At 47.5% G+C, this 21,763-nt stretch overlaps 1 protein-coding gene across 3 annotated transcripts in view; it reads right to left on the bottom strand.

Moving 5' to 3' along the window:
- LOC138266092 (uncharacterized) overlaps nucleotides 1-21,763 on the bottom strand; it is an 896,417-nt gene that overhangs the window by 651,244 nt on the left and 223,410 nt on the right. For all 3 annotated transcript variants that reach the window (XM_069214468.1, XM_069214470.1, XM_069214469.1), the window contains exon 11: nucleotides 3,132-3,380. In XM_069214468.1, coding sequence (XP_069070569.1) covers nucleotides 3,132-3,380 — 249 coding nt within the window. The remainder of the gene's footprint in view (nucleotides 1-3,131; nucleotides 3,381-21,763) is intronic.

Genomic DNA, 21,763 nt, shown 5'->3' on the forward strand with positions numbered 1-21,763 from the left:
ACAGGTCACACAGCCCAGGGTCTGTACCCTGTGGAGACAGGGGAGAGTCCTCCCTCACCTGCCCTTCCATCTGGGCTCCCAAGCCTTCCTTCTGTTTAAAAGAGATACCCCCAGAAAACTGAACTGTCAGGCTGCCTTGGAAGGCCACCCATCTCAGATCTCCTGCCACTTGGGGCAATTCATTCCCCAGAATGCAGTCTATGTGCATCTGGGCACTAACTATGACCATCCTCTGGGTCACCTACCAACACTACTTCTGGGATACCAGGGCCATATGGGGGGAAAAGCCCTGCCTATGGGAGGAAGTCACCCAACACACCTTGCCAGTGTAATGCTCTGGGGAAACTAACCTTTCTGCGAGCATGGTCTAGCTAGCCCCAGTGTCCCTCAGAGCCAGTTACCTGGACCCCAATCACTTCCATCTGGTGGAAGTGATGACTCCCACTCTCAGGGTTCACTAATTGACCCTCTGAGTCTAACTCCCAACGGAGGGAGATTGTGGCATGGTCTATGGCCTGCTCCTGGGTATTACATGCCTCTAAGGCCACATTGTCCACCCCTGTGGAGGTCCCACCAGTGGATGGTTTCTTTGGGCAGACAGAGTCCCTTTGCTTGTGTCCTAGCTGGGAACAATCAAAGGAGCAGGGTTGGAAATGGGGCACCCCAGGCCACTCCCCACCAGAAGGGACATAGGAACCATTTCCTTCCACCTTACCCTAGGACTTGTCTGGGTCTCCCTTGGCCTCTCCGTCACTCTGTTGGTGGGAACCTGAACCACCCTTCTTGGAGTCACTCCCAGAGACCTTTTTGGACACTCTGGCACTGGCTCAGAGGTCAGCCTCCTCAGGAAGCTTCCTGCAGTCAGTCAGCTTGCTATCAACAAGGTGTTGAAGCAGCTCTGTAAAAAAGAAATATCAAGAATGTGCTCCCTCGGAATCAGGTTATACAGCCCAGTATAATCTTCCACCCTGCTGCCTCTCACCCAGCCCTTCATTGCCTTACTGGCATAATCTTAAAAGTCCACCAAGGTCTGTATGGGAAGTTTGGGACTGCCCCTGACTTTCTGCCTGTATCTCACAGACATTAAACCACATTTATTAGTATGTATGACCTTCATGTGTGTGTCTTGTGACTAGTCTTCTACCTCTAGTGTAAGGAGTGTGTCCCTCCCCACCATGGGCATTTACCTTCACAAGCTATCACCCATTTACTCCTCAGGAACCTTGTGCACCCTTACAGCTACTTCATATACTGAAAACCGCTTATCAATGTCATATCTCATGACATAGACTGGCATCAAATCATTGGGTATGTGAACACTTCCTTCTCCAGTGGACACTTCAGGTGTGCTGCCATCATTACGGCTGGAATCAATCTGCTTAGCTCTCAAATTAAGCTGCCCAAGACTGAGTTTATGGGCTATTCTTCTCTACTCCTTAGTCATCTCTTCTCCTCCAGATCTAGCTCTTTCTCCAATTTGGCAAGCGCCAACTTAAGCTTTCTCTCTCCCTTCCCTACCCCCCCCCGTCCCAACCTCCCACCCCACTGTCCTCCAGCTCCTCTGGGAACAGGCTTCTGAAGGACAAACTGCTCCCTGCATGAGGAGGGATTGCCAATCCTGGGTGTAGGTTAGCCCCCCTACAGACTGCCTTCCAAGGTTCTACTGCGGGTCTTGCTCCAATTCCTCCTCAACCAACTGTTCCTCTTCATCATCTGTTGGGGTCTAATTGGTCTCTGCCCATGCCTTCAAAGCCTTTTGAAGCTCTGCCTTTTTTAGTGCTCCTCTTGGCAGGCAACCCCCTCTCCTGGCAAAACTCCTTGAGCTGGACACACTGTAGCTCCCCAGGTTGGCCAGCACAAACTCAATTTTTGCAGGTGAGGTCCTAGACACAACAGGCAGGTAGGGAAAGGATACATTTGGAAAAAACAAAAAGGCCAAACAGGGAGAATTTACTCAAATTGGTCTTATATGTGGGATGGTATTGTACACCAATTTACTGTATGGCACTGCACAAACACAAGTCTTATCCCCACAGCTGATCACCAATTTAGAAATTGTGCTCATGGTTGACAGAGGCCTGCACCCTGATCAAGCAAGAACCACAATCCTAGTCAGGGTGACTCTCAAACGCACCCTAAGCTAACTAGTGCTCACCCTCAGTAGCTTGGCACAGAGCAGTCAGGCTTAACTTAAGAGGCAATGCGTGAAGTAATTGTGCAACATTTCAAACAGTAAAACACCATACAAAACAATACCATACCTGGTTAGAAAAATATAACTTAATTAAATAAATAAAACAATACCAAAACTACAAATATCCAATAAGGAGAACTTGAATTATGATTTTTTTGAAGAATAAACTCCAAGATAGCTTCTAGAAGCACCAATTCCCACCCTGAGATATCTGGTCACGCCAGACCAGGACTGAGGGCCTGATTTAGATTTTGGCAGTTGGGTTATTCTATCACAGGGGTGACGGATATCCCATCCACCAAAACATAAATACCATTATTTCCTATGGGATTTATGTTTCAGTGGAGGGGTTATCCATTGAATATCCCACCCATGAAATCTAAATCAGGGACAAAGTCAAAAGTTCAGGCCGAACATGTGATCAAACTCAATGCGATAAGCCAGGGATTTTTTGAAGAGTCTGTGCCATTAGAATATCATTGCTGATACCGGAATGGAGCAATGTAATTAAATATACATAACAGAGTATTTGCAGCGTTAAATTCCTGTGACAAATGTCGTAAAAGAACCATACGCCCTGAAGAAGGGGGTTTGTGTCCCTCAAAACACGCATTGGCTGACTGTACGTTTTTGAATCTAATAAAACAATAAAGAAGTATTTGATGAAATATGCCAAACTATGGTGTGAACTACTTTGAGACATCAAGAAAGTGAAAGAAGAAAGGAGACTTAAATGAAATAATATTAAGTTTGATTACGTACCTCGGTTTGATGGATTCAAAGTAAAACGTAACCAGTGGACCTGGTTAGGAGATGAGGGCGCAGGGCCATAGATCCCTAACCCCCAAATCATTTTATTGTCTTTACACATACCATTCACATTCATTGTATATGCAACCGTATTTCAAAGAGAAAGTGGTAAATACTTGCTACTTACAGTCCGCCCCTAGCCTGTAGAGCTCTTCAGGAGAAGCACTGGTGGGCAGGAGTGTGCCATTCCTGAAAGTGAAATCATCCTCTGGGTTGCCATTCATGACACCTAGTAGGCCCTCCGTGTCATTCAGGAACTTTTCGGGAAGCAGAACCATAACACTCAGGAACTTCCCCATTCCCCGCACCTCCACTCCGGCTCCAGAGGAAAACATCACTGTCACATTCTTGCCAGAATTCGAAAAGACAAATACTCCTGCAAAGCAATATAGCACAGATTCAGAGGAGAACATTTGTAGAGGAACAAAGGAAGGAAGACAGGAAGCAGTGCTTAATACCAGTCGGTGGTTTCCGGTGGGAGGACCGGCATAGTTCCTATTGACACGGCGTGGGGGTTGATTGTACTTTTTAAATGTACAAATGCGGAAAAATACAGCAAAAATCATGACACGGAGAGAAATGCCCCTCAGACCTCATTCGTGATGTACTTGACAATTACGCAAAGCAAGGACATAAAGATGCTGGCTCATAAGAGGCAGAGGAGCAATGGTCAAAGCCTTCTCTACATATACTGGAAGCAGTCTAGCAGACGGCTGGGTTGTCAACCCAGACCTAAAATATGGCTTGACTTTAAGGATGTGTGTATTACATAGTGCATAATCAGGAATTGTTAGGACATAAGTGCACATGTACATGGGGCATCAACAGCAGGGTAAACACAGCCTTTCATCGTTCCAGGGTTGAGAATGAGCCTCACTGCAATAAGTAACAGTAATTTACAGTGGAATTCAATCCTAAAGGTGTGACAGTTTGCCCTACATGAAATTGATTTATCATTAAAGTGGCGGCATCTGTCTAGGGTCTGACTCTTACTTCCGAGGTAATGGCGCATTGGTAGCTAAAAATATCATGTTTTCGGTGTGGTTTTAGGAAATATGTCTTATTAGAGTGAAATAGTCAGTCACCAACGGAACTCATGACACTAGAAAATAACTGAAATGGTTTATAAAAATGAGAAAAAGTTAAAACTGCTGGATGACAGTTTGAGGAACAGAAAATTGATACTTTTAAAAGTCCATATAAAGTGTTTAATCTTAGCGAAACTTGCTTCATCTTTCTTTGTATTAAAGAGCTCCATTGATCGGGCAGTGTATGCAAAATACAGGAGATGCTAAAAACTGTTTTCACCCACTTCAAGGTCACTGCACTGCATATTGCCTCCACCGAGATAGCTTGGTAAGTCCTCATTTTTTATTTTTTTTAAGGAAAATAAAATGGTAGAATGTTGGGTTAATTTCCTGGATGCAGTGCCCCATCTTATGAAACACCTGCCCGGAGCCTAATGAAGCCAATCTCATTTTACCTGAGGTGCAGTTTGATCAATGTATGCTTGAATTAGCAAAAGCAGCCATGTTGCTCTCCACCTACACTTGGGAACTCCCAGAGTTCTTTCTTCTCTTTTCTTTTTGCATAATTTATGTGTCACTCTAAACCTGAAAGGGTACTCTTTTGAATTATACTGGGTGCTCCCTTGTGTCTGAACAAAGCTGAACCTCTCCGAAAAGCTATGATAGTGAATCACCTGTCAGGGGTTTGCTCATTCCAGTTTTTCTTGGATGGTATTTTGCCAATTCAAAGCTGTAATACTGTGCCTGTGGTGGTGAAAAGCTTTTGTCATTTTTCGGCTCGGCATGGATGGCGTTGCGCTAATCCTATGCTTAAAGACTTTGCAGTATAAATAGCGAAATACTTTCTAGCTTGGTGTGTATGGCACCGAGTTAACCCTATACTTAAAAACGTTGCTAGAAAAACAAACATTAGAGGGTCGCTGGTGTTGTAGGGTGCGCTATACAGGAGCTGCTCTCTACACTTGGGCACTACCCAGGGTTCTCTCTTCTTTTTTGTTCATATTCACTGAAAAAAAACAAAGGTTACAGTGATGTTATATTTGGACTCCCATTTTAAACATAAAAAACATAGAAATTCACCTGTTAGAGTTATCTCAAGTAACTCTAACTCATGACCTGAGGTAACTATAACTCGCACCCTGTGTCCTGCAGGAGTCGGCAATGCTCCCAGAAGCAGGGAGCTGCTTTAAATAGCAGTACCTTGCTTGTGGGAGCAATGTTTTCATCTGTCTTCCCTGCACACATGGAAGACAGATGAAAACTTCACTTTCTCACAATGAGAGCTGTTTGACTTTGACTTTGCTTTTGCTTGGTGCTGGAGCTGGCCCTGAGTTTTGGCGGTCCCAAGGGCCATCATTGGTTCCTCGAGGGGGGCTGCTCAGCCCCCCTTCAACATTACACAGCCTCAGGGAGGTGATGGTCCCTGGGGGTCCGAAACAGACCCCCTTCATTCTTTTTATCATAGCCCTAGTGAGGTGGCTGTCCCTTGTGCAGCGGGAGGCCAAGCACCCCCTGCATTAAAAAGGCAATGCCCCTGGGACCTTGCACTCCCATGGGCTGTATATAAAACAAGCGCAGGAGCCCACGCTTGTTTTTTTAAAAAAATTCTCCAGATCTACAGATAGGACGTGAACCAGAGCAACTTCTTTAAAAAAAAAAAGCTTTTTAGCTCTGGCGGGGACCTTCTGGGACCAGAGCTAAGGGATCAAGGTGAAACTACACTGGCCCCTTGTCTTTTTTTAAAAACTTTTTTTGTGGGACTCAGCTGAAGCTGATTCTCAAGAAGGCTGCCAACACTTCCTTGTTTGAAGCAGCCAATCAGAGGTGTGCAGTTCCCTGCACAAGCTCATCATTATTTGCAAAGTCATCATGGCCAGAGATATAAAAATGTAGTTTCCCTTTAATATCTCCAAAACTACTGGACGTATTTACACCAAATAAGAGAAAGCACAATCTGTGTACTGAAAGCTAGCTTTTTGCCAAATTGGGTGTAATTCTGTCCAGTGGTCGTGTCTAAAGGTCCTATGGAATTGACATGGGAAACATAACGTTTTTTGACCCCCCCTTTTTCTTAGCCCCCGCTCGATGGATCAACCCAAAACTTTCAGTGCACAACAAGAATCACAGGTACACTTGTTTCAAAAAATTCTGTGAAGATTCATCAAACAGTGCCAAAGATATAGGCAAGACAAAAAACGCTTTTTCTTTGAAAACATGGTTCTGACTATAACTACCTAGTGGGGAGTGAAAAAAATAAAGGTTACAGGATATTATACATATTTTTAAACAAACAAAACCACTAAAAGTCACCACTTATGGTTATCTCGAGTAACTATAACTCAAGTTTTAAAGTAACTATTGCTCGTGCCCCTCCCATGCACAGGGTCATCATCATTATGTTGCTGATGTAATATTGGAAGTAAATAGCAGTGCCTGAAGAGGGCGTGAGTGACTTACGGTCACAAGTTATAGTTACTTGAGTTTTTTTGACCATTTTGTCACATCAAACCTATTAGAAAAACATAAAAAGTGGTCCTAACTATAACTACCCAGTGGTAACCGCCACTGGTTTAACATATATATGTATATATATATATAGATGTATACACACACATATTTTACCTACTGAAGGTCACCAGTAGGTAGTTATAGTTAGGACTTAATTCCCATAGACAAAGCTTTTTTTGTTTTGCCAATAACCTTTGTGCTGTTTTATGAATCTTCATGAAATTTCAAACTTCGTACGCTAATTTGTTCAGCAGCTGTCTTGAAAGTTTGAGGGTGATTATTGAAGTGGTGGCAGAGAAAAGGGGGGTGGGGGGGCAAAAATTTGTGTTACCAATGCAATTTCCCATAGGGATTTCAAACACAATTACAGCTCGAAAGTCTGAATGGAATTACACCAAATTTGGCAGAAATGTAGATCTTGGTCCAAAAAGATCTATTTTTATTATTTGGTGTAAATACGATCAGTAGTTTTTGAGATTTTTAAAGTAAAACAAAATAGATATCTAGGGACACGGTTCCTCTGCGTATCCGACAGAGATCTGATTGGATGCCAGCACTTCAACCATGAAGTGTTGGCAGCCATTTTGGGACTTTGACTCAGCCAAGTCCCATATAAAAGGTAAAAATAAAGAAAAGGGAGCATGGTAGGAATACCCTGATCCCCGAAGCCTGGTGGTAGGATCATCCAGGGCCAAAAAGCATTTTAATTTAACTTTTCCAGCAAAAATCAGGGCAGGCCCAGCAGCCAACCCCCACCACGCACCGCCAGAGGCTATGCATGGCGCAGGGTTGGGTGCCTATGGGGGAGGGGTTGGCTGCAGGGTCTGACCACAGGCCAGGCCCTACAGCCAAAACCTGCCGCACATAGCTGAAAACTGTGTGTGGCATGGGGTTGGGTGCCTATGAGGGAATGGCAGCAGGGCCTGACCACAGACCAGGCTTCGTGGCCAACACCTGCTGCGCATGGGCAAAGGCCTTACAAGGTGGGTGTTGAATTAACATAAAGTAATACTTAACATTAAAAAAAATAGAAAATCACTGAAAAATACAAATGTTACAGGGACATTCTAGTTAGGAAATAGAACTAAAAAAGCTTAGAAATGTAATACAAAAACAAAGATTACAGGTATGTTATAGTTAGGTTCACATTTTAAAGGCAAAAAAACTGAAAATTCTACAGTTGTAGCTATTCTTACCTTAGGAAACTATAACTTGTGCCCTAAGGTAACTATAACTCGCACCCTCACCATGCACTGCTACTTAACCCACATATTACATCAATAATGACATCTTGTAGGACATCATGCATAATAAAACAGCAACATTTCCAATAACATTAGTGATAACAAAACTGTGCAAGTCAGGGCTGCGCGTGCTGAGATCTGATTGGCTGCCAACACTTCAACCAGAAAGTGTGGGCAGCCATCTTGGGACTTGGGAAAAGACATTTAATAAAAGGAAAGGGGGCAGGGTAGCTCTGGTGTTGGAGTCCCAGAGAGACCCCACCAGGGCAATACAGCATTTTTTTCTATGCTCACAGAAAATCGCAGCATACCATGAATCCAGTGAAAATTAAAAGAAAAAAAAACAAGCGTGGGTTCCCATGCTTTTTTTTCACTAGAACCCCCCGGTGGGCCAGGTCCCAGAGCCATTTTTTTTTTAATTGGAAGGGAGCGCACAGGATACCCCTTCGAAGGTTCTTTGAGCCCTAGGTACCACCACCCCCCCAGGGCTTTATTTAAATATTGGAGGGGGGCTGCGCAGACCCCCCCCTCCAAGGGCTCAAATTAGACCGAGGTACCACCACCTCCCCTGGGCTTTGATTAATAAATGCTGCATGGACCCCCTTCCTGGGGCTGAGTGAAACCCAGGGACCACCAACTCCCCAGGGTGTTCTTTATTTTTTACAAGGAGAGGGCCATGTGTCCCCCCTCCTGTGACCACCACCTCCCTGGTGTTTCTTTTTTTTTTTATTTAGGAGGGGGGCCATGCTGCTCCCCTCCAAGGCCATGCTGGACCCCGGGGACCACCACCTCCCTGGCCTTTGAAATTACAAGAAGGGAGGCAGCTCAGCCCCACTCCTGGTGCCATATATGGCAATGGGAACTGCTACCTGCCAGGGCTGGCTCCTGCTATGTCCCGGGGTGCCCACCCCCAGGACTCAGCTGTTTGCTCTGACTTGGCTGGAGCTTTGACAGCTCATGTCAAGTCAAAGCAAACACGAACTCCACTCCCAGGAAGTTAGAACTGTCAAACCACTGACACCTTGACCCCTTAGCTCTGGTGTTAGAGTTCCAGAGAGACCCCACCAGGGCAAAACAGCATTTTTTCCTATTTTCACTGAAAGTCACAGCAGACCATAAATCCAGTGAAAATTCAAAAAACAAAACAAGCATGGTGTAAGGAAATGCCTCCTTGGCATGGTTGCCCCCTGACTTTTTTGCCTTTGCTGATGCTATGTTTACAATTGAAAGTGTGCTGAGGCCTGCTAACCAGGCCCCAGCACCAGTGTTCTTTCCCTAACCTGTACTTTTGTATCCACAACTGGCAGACCCTGGCATCCAGATAAGTCCCTTGTAACTGGTACTTCTAGTACCAAGGGCCCTGATGCCAAGGAAGGTCTCTAAGGGCTGCAGCATGTCTTATGCCACCCTGGAGACCTCTCACTCAGCACAGACACACTGCTTGCCAGCTTGTGTGTGCTGGTGAGAACAAAATGAGTAAGTCGACATGGCACTCCCCTCAGGGTGCCATGCCAGCCTCTCACTGCCTATGCAGTATAGGTAAGACACCCCTCTAGCAGGCCTTACAGCCCTAAGGCAGGGTGCACTATACCATAGGTGAGGGTACCAGTGCATGAGCACTGTGCCCCTACAGTGTCTAAGCAAAACCTTAGACATTGTAAGTGCAGGGTAGCCATAAGAGTATATGGTCTGGGAGTCTGTTTTGCACGAACTCCACAGCACCATAAGGGCTACACTGAAAACTGGGAAGTTTGGTATCAAACTTCTCAGCACAATAAATGCACACTGATGCCAGTGTACATTTTATTGCAAAATACACCCCAGAGGGCACCTTAGAGGTGCCCCCTGAAACTTAACCGACTGTCTGTGTAGGCTGACTAGTTCCAGCAGCCTGCCACACTAGAGACATGTTGCTGGCCCCATGGGGAGAGTGCCTTTGTCACTCTGAGGCCAGTAACAAAGCCTGCACTGGGTGGAGATGCTAACACCTCCCCCAGGCAGGAGCTGTAACACCTGGCGGTGAGCCTCAAAGGCTCACCCCTTTGTCACAGCACCGCAGGACACTCCAGCTAGTGGAGTTGCCCGCCCCCTCCGGCCCCAGCCCCCACTTTTGGCGGCAAGGCCGGAGAAAATAATGAGAATAACAAGGAGGAGTCACTGGCCAGTCAGGACAGCCCCTAAGGTGTCCTGAGCTGAGGTGACTCTAACTTTTAGAAATCCTCCATCTTGCAGATGGAGGATTCCCCCAATAGGGTTAGGATTGTGACCCCATCCCCTTGGGAGGAGGCACAAAGAGGGTGTACCCACCCTCAGGGCTAGTAGCCATTGGCTACTAACCCCCCAGACCTAAACACGCCCTTAAATTTAGTATTTAAGGGCTACCCTGAACCCTAGAAAATTAGATTCCTGCAACAACAAGAAGAAGGACTGCCTAGCTGAAAACCCCTGCAGAGGAAGACCAGAAGACAACAACTGCCTTGGCTCCAGAAACTCACCGGCCTGTCTCCTGCCTTCCAAAGAACTCTGCTCCAGCGACACCTTCCAAAGGGACCAGCGACCTCTGCATCCTCTGAGGACTGCCCTGCTTCGACGACGACAAGAAACTCCCGAGGACAGCGGACCTGCTCCAAAAAGACTGCAACTTTATCCAAAGGAGCAGCTTTAAAGAACCCTGCAATCTCCCCGCAAGAAGCGTGAGACTTGCAACACTGCACCCGGCGACCCCGACTCGGCTGGTGGAGCACCAACACCTCAGGGAGGACCCCCGGACTACTCTACGACTGTGAGTACCAAAACCTGTCCCCCCTGAGCCCCCACAGCGCCGCCTGCAGAGGGAATCCCGAGGCTTCCCCTGACCGCGACTCTCTGAAACCTAAGTCCCGACGCCTGGAAAAGACCCTGCACCCGCAGCCCCCAGGACCTGAAGGACCGGACTTTCACTGCAGAAGTAACCCCCAGGAGTCCCTCTCCCTTGCCCAAGTGGAGGTTTCCCCGAGGAAGCCCCCCCTTGCCTGCCTGCCGCGCTGAAGAGATCCATTGATCTCTCATTGACTTCCATTGCGAACCCGACGCTTGTTCTAACACTGCACCCGGCCGCCCAAGCGCCGCTGAGGGTGAAATTTCTGTGTGGGTTTGTGTCCCCCCCGGTGTCCTACAAAACCCCCCTGGTCTGCCCTCCGAAGACGCGGGTACTTACCTGCTGGCAGACTGGAACCGGGGCACCCCCTTCTCTCCATTGAAGCCTATGCGTTTTGGGCACCACTTTGAACTCTGCACCTGACCGGCCCTGAGCTGCTGGTGCGGTAACTTTGGGGTTGCTCTGAACCCCCAACGGTGGGCTACCTTGGACCAAGAACTGAACCCTGTAAGTGTCTTACTTACCTGGTAAAACTAACAAAAACTTACCTCCCCAGGAACTGTGAAAATTGCACTGTGTCCACTTTTTAAATAGCTATTTGTGAATAACTTGAAAAGTATACATGCAATTGAAATGATTCAAAGTTCCTAATGTACTTACCTGCAATACCTTTCAAACAAGATATTACATGTTAAATTTGAACCTGTGGTTCTTAAAATAAACTAAGAAAATATATTTTTCTATAACAAAACCTATTGGCTGGATTTGTCTCTGAGTGTGTGTACCTCATTTATTGTCTATGTGTATGTACAACAAATGCTTAACACTACTCCTTGGATAAGCCTACTGCTCGACCACACTACCACAAAATAGAGCATTAGTATTATCTCTTTTTACCACTATTTTACCTCTAAGGGGAACCCTTGGACTCTGTGCATGCTATTCCTTACTTTGAAATAGCACATACAGAGCCAACTTCCTACATTGGTGGATCAGCGGTGGGGTACAAGACTTTGCATTTGCTGGACTACTCAGCCAATACCTGATCACACGACAAATTCCAAAATTGTCATTAGAAATTGATTTTTGCAATTTGAAAAGTTTTCTAAATTCTTTAAAGTCCTGCTAGGGCCTTGTGTTAGTCCCTGTTAGCATTTCTTTTAGAGTTTAAAAGTTTGTAAAAGTTTGAATTAGATTCTAGAACCAGTTTTAGTTTCTTAAAAAGTATTCCAACTTTTAGAAGCATAATGTCTAGCACAGATGTGAATGTGGTGGAACTCGACACCACACCTTACCTCCATCTACAGATGAGAGAGCTAAGGTCACTCTGTAAACTAAAGAAAATAGCAATGGGCTCCAAACCTACCAAAGTACAGCTCCAGGAGCTTTTGGCAGAGTTTGAAAAAGCCAACCCCTCTGAGGATGGCAACACAGAGGATGAAGATAGTGACTTGGAGGGAAATTCCCCCCCTCCAGTCCTACTTAGGGAGAACAGGGCTTCTCAAGCCCTGACTCCACAAATAATAGTCAGAGATGCAGGTTCCCTCACAGGAGGGACCAACAACTCTGAAATCACTGAGGATAACTCCAGTGAAGAGGACATCCAGTTAGCCAGGATGGCCAAAAGATTGGCTTTGGAAAGACAGATCCTAGCCATAGAAAGGGAAAGACAAGAGATGGGCCTAGGACCCATCAATGGTGGCAGCAACATAAATAGGGTCAGAGATTCTCCTGACATGTTGAAAATCCCTAAAGGGATTGTAACTAAATATGAAGATGGTGATGACATCACCAAATGGTTCACAGCTTTTGAGAGGGCTTGTGTAACCAGAAAGGTGAACAGATCTCACTGGGGTGCTCTCCTTTGGGAAATGTTCACAGGAAAGTGTAGGGATAGACTCCTCACACTCTCTGGAAAAGATGCAGAATCTTATGACCTCATGAAGGGTACCCTGATTGAGGGCTTTGGATTCTCCACTGAGGAGTATAGGATTAGATTCAGGGGGGCTCAAAAATCCTCGAGCCAGACCTGGGTTGACTTTGTAGACTACTCAGTAAAAACACTAGATGGTTGGATTCAAGGCAGTGGTGTAAGTAATTATGATGGGCTGTACAATTTATTTGTGAAAGAACACCTGTTAAGTAATTGTTTCAATGATAAACTGCATCAGCATCTGGTAGACCTAGGACCAATTTCTCCTCAAGAATTGGGAAAGAAGGCGGACCATTGGGTCAAGACTAGGGTGTCCAAAACTTCCACAGGGGGTGACCAAAAGAAAGGGGTCACAAAACCTCCCCAGGGGAAAGGTGGTGAGACAGCCAAAAATAAAAATAGTAAAGAGTCTTCTACAGGCCCCCAAAAACGTGCACAGGAGGGTGGGCCCAGAGCCTCTTCACAAAACAATCCTGGGTACAAGGGTAAAAACTTTGATCCCAAAAAGGCCTGGTGTCGTAGCTGTAATCAGCCTGGACACCAAACTGGAGACAAGGCCTGTCCCAAGAAAGGTTCCACTCCAAACTCCAATCCAGGTAACACTGGAATGGCTAGTCTCCAAGTGGGATCAACAGTGTGCCCAGAGCAAATCAGGGTCCACACTGAAGCTACTCTAGTCTCTGAGGGTGGGGTGGATTTAGCCACACTAGCTGCCTGGCCGCCTAACATGCAAAAATACAGGCAGCAGCTCTTTATTAATGGGACAAGTGTAGAGGGCCTGAGGGATACAGGTGCCAGTGTCACCATGGTGACAGAGAAACTGGTTTCCCCTGGCCAATACCTGACTGGAAAAACCTATACAGTCACCAACGCTGACAATCAGACCAAAGCACATCCCATGGCAATGGTAACTTTAGAATGGGGAGGGGTCAATGGCCTGAAACAGGTGGTGGTCTCCTCAAACATCCCAGTAGACTGTCTGCTTGGAAATGACCTGGAGTCCTCAGCATGGGCTGAGGTAGAACTAAAAACCCATGCAGCCATGCTGGGTATCCCTGAACTGGTGTGTGTAAAAACAAGAGCACAATGCAAGGCACAGGGTGAAAAAGTAGAGCTGGAGTCTGGAAGAAAGGCCCAGCCTACCAAGAGAAAAGGAAAGTCAGTTGGGAAACCAACTGCAACACAGTCAGAAAAAGAGAACCTCTCTTCTCAGGAAGAAGTTCTGCCCTCTGAGGGAACTGAGCCTTTGGAGCTTGAACCTTATCAGGTTGAGCTCTTAGGCCCAGGGGGACCCTCAAGGGAAGAGCTGTGTAAGGGACAAGAAACCTGTCCCTCTCTTGAAGGCCTTAGGCAGCAAGCTGCTGAAGAGTCCAAGGGCAAGAAAAATGGAACACATAGGGTCTATTGGGAAGATGGACTCCTGTACACTGAGGCCAGAGACCCCAAACCTGGTGCCACTAGGAGAGTGGTAGTGCCTCAGTCGTTCAGAGAGTTTATTCTGACCTTAGCCCATGATATTCCCCTTGCTGGGCATTTGGGACAAACCAAGACGTGGGAGAGGTTAGTCAACCACTTCTACTGGCCCAATATGTCCCACAAGGTTAAGGAGTTTTGCCTCTCCTGCCCCACCTGTCAAGCCAGTGGTAAGACAGGTGGGCACCCAAAGGCCCCCCTCATTCCACTTCCAGTGGTGGGGGTCCCCTTTGAAAGAGTGGGTGTGGACATAGTTGGTCCACTAGAACCTCCCACAGCCTCAGGAAATATGTATATCCTAGTAGTAGTGGATCATGCTACTAGGTATCCTGAAGCTATTCCCCTTAGGTCAACTACTGCCCCTGCAGTAGCCAAGGCCCTCATTGGTATCTTTACCAGAGTGGGTTTCCCTAAGGAGGTGGTGTCTGACAGAGGTACCAACTTCATGTCAGCATACCTAAAACACATGTGGAATGAGTGTGGGGTGACTTACAAATTCACTACACCATACCATCCACAAACTAATGGCTTAGTTGAGAGATTCAACAAGACATTAAAAGGCATGATCATGGGGCTCCCAGGAAAGCTCAAAAGGAGGTGGGATGTCCTCTTGCCATGTCTGCTTTTCGCTTACAGAGAGGTGCCACAGAAGGGAGTAGGATTCTCACCCTTTGAACTTCTGTTTGGTCACCCTGTAAGGGGACCACTTGCTCTTGTTAAAGAAGGCTGGGAGAGACCTCTTCATGAGCCTAAACAACACATAGTGGACTATGTACTTGGCCTTCGCTCTAGAATGGCAGAGTACATGGAAAAGGCAAGCAAAAACCTTGAGGCCAGCCAACAGCTCCAGAAGTTTTGGTATGACCAAAAGGTTGCAATGGTTGAGTTCCAACCAGGGCAGAAAGTCTGGGTTCTGGAGCCTGTGGCTCCCAGGGCACTTCAGGACAAATGGAGTGGCCCTTACCCAGTGCTAGAAAGGAAGAGTCAGGTCACCTACCTGGTGGACCTGGGCACAAGCAGGAGCCCCAAGAGGGTGATCCATGTGAACCGCCTTAAGCTCTTCCATGACAGGGCTGATGTAAATCTGTTGATGGTAACAGATGAGGATCAGGAGGCAGAGAGTGAACCTCTCCCTGATCTTCTGTCATCAGACCCAAAAGATGGCTCAGTAGATGGAGTGATCTACTCAGACACCCTCTCTGGCCAACAGCAAGCTGATTGTAGGAGAGTCCTACAACAGTTTCCTGAACTCTTCTCCCTAACCCCTGGTCAGACACACCTGTGTACCCATGATGTGGACACAGGAGACAGCATGCCTGTCAAAAACAAAATCTTTAGACAGTCTGACCATGTTAAGGAAAGCATCAAGGTGGAAGTCCACAAGATGCTGGAATTGGGAGTAATTGAGCGCTCTCACAGCCCCTGGGCTAGCCCAGTGGTCTTAGTCCCCAAACCTCACACCAAAGATGGAAAGAAAGAGATGAGGTTTTGTGTGGACTACAGAGGGCTCAACTCTGTCACCAAGACAGACGCCCATCCAATTCCTAGAGCTGATGAGCTCATAGACAAATTAGGTGCTGCCAAATTCTTAAGTACCTTTGACTTGACAGCAGGGTACTGGCAAATAAAAATGGCACCTGGAGCAAAAGAGAAAACAGCATTCTCCACACCTGATGGGCATTATCAGTTTACTGTTATGCCCTTTGGTTTAAAGAATGCCCCTGCCACCTTCCAAAGGTTGGTGAATCAAGTCCTTGCTGGTTTGGAGTCCTTTAGCACAGCTTATCTTGATGATATTGCTGTCTTTAGCTCCACCTGGCAGGATCACCTGGTCCACCTGAAGAAGGTTTTGAAGGCTCTGCAATCTGCAGGCCTCTCTATCAAGGCATCCAAATGCCAGATAGGGCAGGGAACTGTGGTTTACTTGGGCCACCTTGTAGGTGGAGGCCAAGTTCAGCCACTCCAACCCAAGATCCAGACTATTCTGGACTGTGTAGCTCCAAAAACCCAGACTCAAGTCAGGGCATTCCTTGGCTTGACTGGGTACTACAGGAGGTTTGTGAAGGGATATGGATCCATTGTGACAGCCCTCACTGAACTCACCTCCAAGAAAATGCCCAAGAAAGTGAACTGGACTGTAGAATGCCAACAGGCCTTTGACACCCTGAAACAAGCAATGTGCTCAGCACCAGTTCTAAAAGCTCCAGATTATTCTAAGCAGTTCATTGTGCAGACTGATGCCTCTGAACATGGGATAGGGGCAGTTATGTCCCAAACAAATGATGATGGCCTTGACCAGCCTGTTGCTTTCATTAGCAGGAGGTTACTCCCCAGGTAGCAGCGTTGGAGTGCCATTGAGAGGGAGGCCTTTGCTGTGGTTTGGTCCCTGAAGAAGCTGAGACCATACCTCTTTGGGACTCACTTCCTAGTTCAAACTGACCACAGACCTCTCAAATGGCTGATGCAAATGAAAGGTGAAAATCCAAAACTGTTGAGGTGGTCCATCTCCCTACAGGGAATGGACTTTATAGTGGAACACAGACCTGGGACTGCCCATGCCAATGCAGATGGCCTTTCCAGGTTCTTCCACTTAGAAAATGAAGACTCTCTTGGGAAAGGTTAGTCTCATCATCTTTCGTTTGGGGGGGGGTTGTGTAAGGAAATGCCTCCTTGGCATGGTTGCCCCCTGACTTTTTTGCCTTTGCTGATGCTATGTTTACAATTGAAAGTGTGCTGAGGCCTGCTAACCAGGCCCCAGCACCAGTGTTCTTTCCCTAACCTGTACTTTTGTATCCACAATTGGCAGACCCTGGCATCCAGATAAGTCCCTTGTAACTGGTACTTCTAGTACCAAGGGCCCTGATGCCAAGGAAGGTCTCTAAGGGCTGCAGCATGTCTTATGCCACCCTGGAGACCTCTCACTCAGCACGTACACACTGCTTGCCAGCTTGTGTGTGCTGGTGAGAACAAAATGAGTAAGTCGACATGGCACTCCCCTCAGGGTGCCATGCCAGCCTCTCACTGCCTATGCAGTATAGGTAAGACACCCCTCTAGCAGGCCTTACAGCCCTAAGGCAGGGTGCACTATACCATAGGTGAGGGTACCAGTGCATGAGCACTGTGCCCCTACAGTGTCTAAGCAAAACCTTACACATTGTAAGTGCAGGGTAGCCATAAGAGTATATGGTCTGGGAGTCTGTTTTGCACGAACTCCACAGCACCATAAGGGCTACACTGAAAACTGGGAAGTTTGGTATCAAACTTCTCAGCACAATAAATGCACACTGATGCCAGTGTACATTTTATTGCAAAATACACCCCAGAGGGCACCTTAGAGGTGCCCCCTGAAACTTAACCGACTGTCTGTGTAGGCTGACTAGTTCCAGCAGCCTGCCACACTAGAGACATGTTGCTGGCCCCATGGGGAGAGTGCCTTTGTCACTCTGAGGCCAGTAACAAAGCCTGCACTGGGTGGAGATGCTAACACCTCCCCCAGGCAGGAGCTGTAACACCTGGCGGTGAGCCTCAAAGGCTCACCCCTTTGTCACAGCACCGCAGGACACTCCAGCTAGTGGAGTTGCCCGCCCCCTCCGGCCCCGGCCCCCACTTTTGGCGGCAAGGCCGGAGAAAATAATGAGAATAACAAGGAGGAGTCACTGGCCAGTCAGGACAGCCCCTAAGGTGTCCTGAGCTGAGGTGACTCTAACTTTTAGAAATCCTCCATCTTGCAGATGGAGGATTCCCCCAATAGGGTTAGGATTGTGACCCCCTCCCCTTGGGAGGAGGCACAAAGAGGGTGTACCCACCCTCAGGGCTAGTAGCCATTGGCTACTAACCCCCCAGACCTAAACACGCCCTTAAATTTAGTATTTAAGGGCTACCCTGAACCCTAGAAAATTAGATTCCTGCAACAACAACAAGAAGGACTGCCTAGCTGAAAACCCCTGCAGAGGAAGACCAGAAGACAACAACTGCCTTGGCTCCAGAAACTCACCGGCCTGTCTCCTGCCTTCCAAAGAACTCTGCTCCAGCGACGCCTTCCAAAGGGACCAGCGACCTCTGCATCCTCTGAGGACTGCCCTGCTTCGACGACGACAAGAAACTCCCGAGGACAGCGGACCTGCTCCAAAAAGACTGCAACTTTATCCAAAGGAGCAGCTTTAAAGAACCCTGCAATCTCCCGCAAGAAGCGTGAGACTTGCAACACTGCACCCGGCGACCCCGACTCGGCTGGTGGAGCACCAACACCTCAGGGAGGACCCCCGTACTACTCTACGACTGTGAGTACCAAAACCTGTCCCCCCTGAGCCCCCACAGCGCCGCCTGCAGAGGGAATCCCGAGGCTTCCCCTGACCGCGACTCTCTGAAACCTAAGTCCCGACGCCTGGAAAAGACCCTGCACCCGCAGCCCCCAGGACCTGAAGGACCGGACTTTCACTGCAGAAGTAACCCCCAGGAGTCCCTCTCCCTTGCCCAAGTGGAGGTTTCCCCGAGGAAGCCCCCCCTTGCCTGCCTGCCGCGCTGAAGAGATCCCTTGATCTCTCATTGACTTCCATTGCGAACCCGACGCTTGTTCTAACACTGCACCCGGCCGCCCCCGCGCCGCTGAGGGTGAAATTTCTGTGTGGGCTTGTGTCCCCCCCGGTGCCCTACAAAACCCCCCTGGTCTGCCCTCCGAAGACGCGGGTACTTACCTGCTGGCAGACTGGAACCGGGGCACCCCCTTCTCTCCATTGAAGCCTATGCGTTTTGGGCACCACTTTGAACTCTGCACCTGACCGGCCCTGAGCTGCTGGTGCGGTAACTTTGGGGTTGCTCTGAACCCCCAACGGTGGGCTACCTTGGACCAAGAACTGAACCCTGTAAGTGTCTTACTTACCTGGTAAAACTAACAAAAACTTACCTCCCCCAGGAACTGTGAAAATTGCACTGTGTCCACTTTTTAAATAGCTATTTGTGAATAACTTGAAAAGTATACATGCAATTGAAATGATTCAAAGTTCCTAATGTACTTACCTGCAATACCTTTCAAACAAGATATTACATGTTAAATTTGAACCTGTGGTTCTTAAAATAAACTAAGAAAAGATATTTTTCTATAACAAAACCTATTGGCTGGATTTTTCTCTGAGTGTGGGTACCTCATTTATTGTCTATGTGTATGTACAACAAATGCTTAACACTACTCCTTGGATAAGCCTACTGCTCGACCACACTACCACAAAATAGAGCATTAGTATTATCTCTTTTTACCACTATTTTACCTCTAAGGGGAACCCTTGGACTCTGTGCATGCTATTCTTACTTTGAAATAGCACATACAGAGCCAACTTCCTACACATGGCCTCCAATGCTTTTTTCACTAGAACCCCCTGGTGGGCCAGGTCCCTCTGACATTTTTTTAAAATTGGAGAGCAGTGCGCAGGGTACCCCTTTGAAGGTTTTGTGAGCCCTGGCACCCCCCACCCGGCTTTATTTAAATATTGGAGGGAGGTTGTGCAGACCCCCCTCCAAGGGCTCAAATGAGCCCCAGGGACCAATACCACATCAGGGCTTTGATTAATAAATGTAGGAGGGCTGCATGGACCCCCTTCCTGGGGCTGATTGAAGCCCAGGGGACCACCAACTCCCCAGGGTTTTCTTTATTTTTTCCAAGGAGGGGGCCATGTGGCCTCCCTCCTGGGACCACCACCTCCCTGGGGCTTTCTTTTTTTAATTTAGAAGGAGGGGGGCCATGCTGCTCCCCTTCAAGGCCATGCTTTACCCCTGGGACCACCACCTCCCTGGCCCTTGAAATTAAAAGAAGGGAGGCAGCTCAGCCCCACTCCTGGTGCCATATATGGCAATGGGGACTGCTACCCGCCAGGGCTGGATCCTGCTATGTCCTGGGGTGCTCAACCCCAGGACATCGCTTTTTGCTCTGACTTGGGGGAAGCTTAGACAGCTCATGTCAAGCCAGAGCAAACACAAACTCCACTCCCAGGAAGTGAGAACTGTCAAACCACTCTCTCTTGCTGGGAGAAGAGTTTGTGTCTGTTTTTCTGCCAGCAATGACACAGGCAGGGAAACAGACAAAACGATTGCTCTTACACACAAAGAGCTTTATGTTTACCAGCTCCCTATGTGTGAGAGCAATGCCGGCTCCTGCAGGAGGCAGGGAGCCCGCTGGGACCGTGGGGGCATTCAGGCTTCCCCTGCAGCCTTCAATGCTGCTGACTGGGTGACCCTGGGGGGACCCAGGAGGCATAGCTTGGCCACGGGACGGTGTCCCTGGGGCAGAATCGGCCTGGGAAAGGAGCCACATGGTCTCCCTCCCCTACTGAATGAAGGCTGGGCCCCAGGGGATGGGGTCCCCGGGGGCCAAGATTGGCCCAGGGATGGGGGACGCCCAGCCCCCCTCCTCTATAAGGATCTGACATCCTATGTGAAGGTGAATTCATCGTTGATCTATTGGGGTGCAAACTTTATGTGACTCTGACTAATGGGTTCTTTCTTGTCCTCTCCTGGTGAGAGTAGAGTCCATAGTTCTCCCTTTAAATTGCTACAAGTATGCAAATGTGAAAATCACCTGGAAGCTCCTTCCACTTGGCGCCGCACCATTCACCTTAGTAATATGCAAATGTCTTCCCGCATTTTACCAGGATGATGGACAGCTTACCAAAGGGCCCTGCAGTGTCTTTGCCGCTGATTTGGATAGCACATTCTTGATGCTGAGGAGTATGAGGACATCTCCACAAAACAAAGAAACACTTAACCCCATATAGATGAAAGGAAGGACCTGGGTTTGGTGGAGATTTACATCTTTGTAATCTCATTGTCCTCTCTATAAGAGGATTCATGCTATCACAGAATTCTAGAGAAAGACGCCCCAGGAACAATCATGTTGCCAAAACGCACACAAAGTCACTGGTGACATTTACTCCATTACACAGCTGTACTGTAGAATACATTTACATTTACCGAAGGAGGCTGAAAGAACTCCACTTGGGTAGATAATTTGAGCAAATTTAACTCTTGTTGGATAAAAGGGCAGGTAAGGGTCCTTTGTGGCCAAGTCACTCACACAGCTACTGACACACCCACATAGACCCACTCAGACATTCACACATCCACTCACAGACCCTCTCAGACATTCATGCACCCTTTCACAGACCCACTCAGGTTCATGCACCCACTCGCAGACCCACTCAGAGACTCATGCACTCACTCACAGACCCACTAAGAAAGCCATTTACTCACTCACAGATGCACTCAGAGACTAATGTACCGGGTGCAAGTTATAGTTACCGTAGGGCACGAGTTATAGTTACTTGAGATAACCATAATTGCTGAATTTATATGCTTATGTGCGAGTAAATTCAGATCCTAACTATAATGCCCATTTAACCTTTGTTTTTTTAAGTGAATTATTTATATATGTATATATATATATATATATATATATATATATTTTTTTTTTTATTTGAAAGTGTTCCTATCGTTATCTAAGAGATGTACATGGTGATGGTGAACAAGGGGACACTATGAGGAATGCAGCTTGGATGTGGAGCCTAGTTCAACCCACACTTACGACACTATTGTCTGCCACCCTACCCTGCATGAATAAAGAGTGAGTGTGTGCGTGTGATCGTGAATGTGAGTGCCCAAAAGCTTATGAGTGAGTTTCTGCACGCAAGATGAAGGTTTGATTGGCAAGTTTATGTGACTCACCATGAA

Source organism: Pleurodeles waltl, chromosome 11 (assembly GCF_031143425.1).
Source record: "Pleurodeles waltl isolate 20211129_DDA chromosome 11, aPleWal1.hap1.20221129, whole genome shotgun sequence".
Taxonomy (NCBI): Eukaryota; Metazoa; Chordata; class Amphibia; order Caudata; family Salamandridae; genus Pleurodeles; species Pleurodeles waltl.